Source organism: Tuber melanosporum, assembly GCF_000151645.1.
Source record: "Tuber melanosporum whole genome shotgun sequence assembly, scaffold_4, strain Mel28".
NCBI classification, from domain to species: domain Eukaryota; kingdom Fungi; phylum Ascomycota; class Pezizomycetes; order Pezizales; family Tuberaceae; genus Tuber; species Tuber melanosporum.
This window is the reverse complement of record NW_003299084.1, coordinates 170,595-174,589: the sequence shown is the minus strand read 5'-3', so window position 1 is coordinate 174,589 and position 3,995 is coordinate 170,595. Positions and strand designations below refer to the sequence as shown.

General features: G+C 48.2%; 1 protein-coding gene; it reads left to right on the top strand.

Moving 5' to 3' along the window:
* Positions 1–2,622: 2,622 nt before the first annotated feature.
* GSTUM_00007822001 (uncharacterized protein) lies at positions 2,623–3,775 on the top strand (the record flags this gene model as incomplete). XM_002839696.2 has 4 exons in its annotated part: positions 2,623–2,892; positions 2,956–2,975; positions 3,028–3,518; positions 3,616–3,775. Exons 3-4 carry the CDS (start codon positions 3,205–3,207, stop codon positions 3,773–3,775), a joined length of 474 nt encoding a protein of 157 aa, XP_002839742.1. The 5' UTR covers positions 2,623–2,892; positions 2,956–2,975; positions 3,028–3,204.
* Between the last annotated feature and the right edge of the window lie 220 nt (positions 3,776–3,995).

Here is a 3,995-nt window from a genome sequence, read left to right as displayed (position 1 = left end):
TGGGCGGAAGTGTTCGTAGTACCGGTGTGAGGTTGAGTGCGAGTTGGGGAATATTCCTGTGTCCGGTAGGGTGTTTACCCTCATGGTAACCTTTCTATGTATGATGGGTAGCTTGGCATACAAAATTTAATGGTTGCCATTTAAGCTGCATTACCTTCTCCTCTTAACACAGAGGGGGCGAGCTTCGGTCAACACAGGCCTAGTCAACATCGCCCCTCCACCTCAAGTGGGTGCGGTGCTATCTCCTTTCGTACCTTCCATTCCGCTTTAGTTAAACGACAGATCTGCTAGCCAATTTACACAGAGCTATCGTCAACCATATCAGAGTACCATTGGAGGGGAAATATCAGAGTGTACCAGCGTAATCGACACACCATCCGGCAAAGGGAAACTTACAAATAATTCCCACACCGGTATGATACGGTATGAGTGCCTGTACCCGATACTCGTGCCGAGGTTGTGCCTGGGCGCCACAATACCCAAACGCTCAATGGCTTGCACGCGACAAGACACTCTAAAGCGTGCTAGCCCGCTCAGCCTGACTTTGTAGCTCAACGTATTGCGGTTCAGTATAACTCTGTGGCTCGGCTCAGTTTGTGGCTCAACACAATGACACAACCGCCCGGCTCCGTTGCCCCATGCAAAGGAACCCTTTCGTTCCATTGGAAGATCGTTTTTGCGTCGGAAACAGTCGCAAAACCGGACAGGGCGGATACCGGTATCCGGGGAGGCGCCAGGTTGTGATGAGCCACAAATTTGCGTTGAGCTGTAAAGTCATGTTCGACTGGAGGGGACTCTTTAGAGTTAACCATCAAACGTTCGGGGGTTGTGGCCGCAGCGCGAGCGCTTGTGCACGAGGTGTTTGATTGTGTTGATGGAGCCATCGGTGTCTGTGCCTCTGGGTAAGTTAACTAGCGGTGGTGGAGTTATCACCTCCCTACGGTACTCGAGTATTGGGGAGTCTGTAGCCTACAGTTTGGTATGGTACCAATGGCGGATATGCGGTAACCTAAATGAAGAGAACAATAGTGACGACTTTTGAAACTGCGAAACGGCAAAGCGCCCAATCTGCCACGATTAGTGATAAAACAAAAATTTATACAAGTACGACTTTAGGGTAAGTGGGGAAGTTAGCTCGTTCTCATTCAACTCTCTCGCTCTCTGCTCCAACTTATCGCTCAACTCAACTAACTAACCAACTAAGGTATACGGTAAAGACGGAGGCATATATATTAATCGCAACAAAAAGCATCCTCCCATCTTCCCATTAATCGCCACAGATAGCCACTCTGATCCACGCAGGACCCCCTTGCCTTTGCACACCCTCTCAATAAAAAATATACCAGTATTTGGGATCGGTCGCCGATCGATTGCAAACCTCATAATCCACTACCCAACTAGCAGTCGTGGTCCCCGAGGTGCATCAGTGAGCAGATCCCCCGTCTTCAAGAGGTGGTCCTATCGTTCTGGGCATTGAATCCTTCCGTCAAAGCGTACCGGGGATGGAACAGACACTACGAGTACTTCTGTACTGTAGGACTTGTGGATGGGTTACGACAAGAGAACATGATCTCAATATAAGAGGGGTGGAGTGCATCTCCGTCATGTAGGTAAGCCCGGTGGTTTGTACTGTATCCGATGAAGAACAACGCCCCCCTCACCCACCGTATCGGCAGAATTAGCGGAGAACTACCTGATTAGGGAGATTCTGTTGTGTGCGTGAGCCCGAACTTGGACGGTGGCATATGCTATTAATGGACTAACCTATGCATGGAGAACAAGCGGTTCTGGGGGATAAGAGAAATATTCATGAGAACTTTGTTGAAACGTGCTATGGCTGGGCCTGGTGTTTCGACGACCTCAGCAACCTTCGGTGATTGGGAAACATGTATCGGTTTGACCTGGTGTAGTGCAGACACAGATTGTTTGGTGATGAATCAGAGGGGAGCAGATACTGGATATCTGCACTAGATTCACGTCAGTAGTGTTTGATGATTAGAGAGTGTGGCGGATTTCTTTCCTGTTGTGATATTTTGAGTATTTTTCTCTTTCACCGACACATGTGTTTTTCGCCGACTTTCTCTCTATAAAGGACCATTTATTTTGCCTTTCTTTTCCGCTCATTATTCTCATACTCATCTGTATTTCTCTGTTCCCTAAGATTCTCTCAATCCACTCTTTTGTCAGTCTCATTGCTGCACCCCAATGGAAGTGAATATAACGGTAACTTGACCTTTGCGCTATATACTTCACAAACTTGACCACAGGTGATCGCTTTGCTTGTATTATACCTTCGAGAATATTCACCTAGCGTACTGATAGCCTGTATGAAGTCGTGCTCGGCCAATGGGCCGCTTTGTTTGCATCGTTTGCACTAATTCACGATCAAACGAATTCAACTTGAGCCAGGTTCCAGATTTGAATTTGAATTAGCTTGTCGTCCAAACCCGTATTTGGGCATGATACTAGGAGACTGTTGCCGTGGCAACAAGATCAAACCAAGTTGATGACTCCACCGGAGCTCTCTTATTGGTTGGCCGGTGCCCATTAGTCTGCCTCTCAGCCTCAGCGTAAAGTGTGTAGCTCAGCCTACCGTATCTTCATCCTAATCAACGATTTCCATCTCCACCGAGCGCCATACTAGAAAACTCTCCCCTTCTGTTATTGTGCGCGAAATATCGAGGATCCTGTTTGACGTTATACCGTATGTTTGATCCTTGCTATTGATGCAGACATCACTCATCTCGAACGCTTAGAGTTGGCGTGTTGCAGGCCGGTTGGACTCTCGACTCTGGTGAAAAACCAAGAGGAAGATCAGAAAGAAGAGAAGAAAACAGAACGGTACTAGTCAAAGAATAAGTGTACGAGCTGAGTAAGTGTAGCACTTTGACGGTGAGTAATTTCGGGTTCTAGCTAGTGTTCGTGGGAACAAACCCTAAAACTAACTCTTTATAGTACCAAACGTCAGAGTTCTGGTAAGAATAATTTCCAATCCCGCCCAAGGCCTAAAGTACTCAAGTGCTTTAGAGAAACAAGCCAATTGTTACCCCACCGATAGGTAACGAAATTCGCTTCCAGACGACCGAGACGACAAGTTCGGCTCAAGCCAGGAGTTCGGTTCGCTAGAGGCAGTACGGGGGAGACTCGAGCCGCAAGATCTTCATATCCAAATAATAGACTGGGGGGTACTGTAGATTAGAAATCATGCGTCGGTTTATGAGGGCAGGTGTGCAGAAGATAATAGGCCCAGATCATCAGGATAGCACAAGGAACATCAATAACCAGGGTGTAGCACTGCACCAGCAGGGGAAGTACGATGAAGCCGAGATATTGCATCGAAGTGCATTAGGCGACCGAGAGAAGGCGCTTGGGCTAGATCATCGAGATACGCTAAATAGTGTGAATAATCTAGGTGCGACGTTGCATTGTCAAGGAAAGCACGACGAAGCGGAGATTATGCATCGGCGTGCATTAAGGGGAAGGGAGAAAACGCCTTCGACTAGGCGTGACGCTACTTGGTAGGAAAAAGTATGAAGAAGCTGAGATCATGTATCGGCATGCCTTAGGGGCTATGGAGAATGCCCTGGCGACTGATCATCCGGAGGTCCTCGACAGCAGGAACACATTAGGCGAGACGCTTCTTGATCTGAAAAGGTATAGTGAAGGGGAAGCTATTTGTCGGCGTGCGCTGGCGGGTAGAGAGAAGACGCTTGGACCAGATCATCGCGACACCCTACTTAGTGTCAATAATCTTGGTCTGGCACTGCGCAATTAGGATAAGCACTACGAAGCGGCGGTTAGCTATCGACTTGCACTAATAGGTGCGGAGAAGACGCTTGGGCTTGACCACCGAGATGCCCTAATGTGCATGTATAATCTCGCTGGGGCGTTGCACAAGCAGAGAAAGTACGACGAAGCGGAAATAATGCATCGGCGCGCGCTAGAAGGTCGTGAGAAAGTTCTGGGGCTAGGTCATCGGTACACTCTTCTTAGCC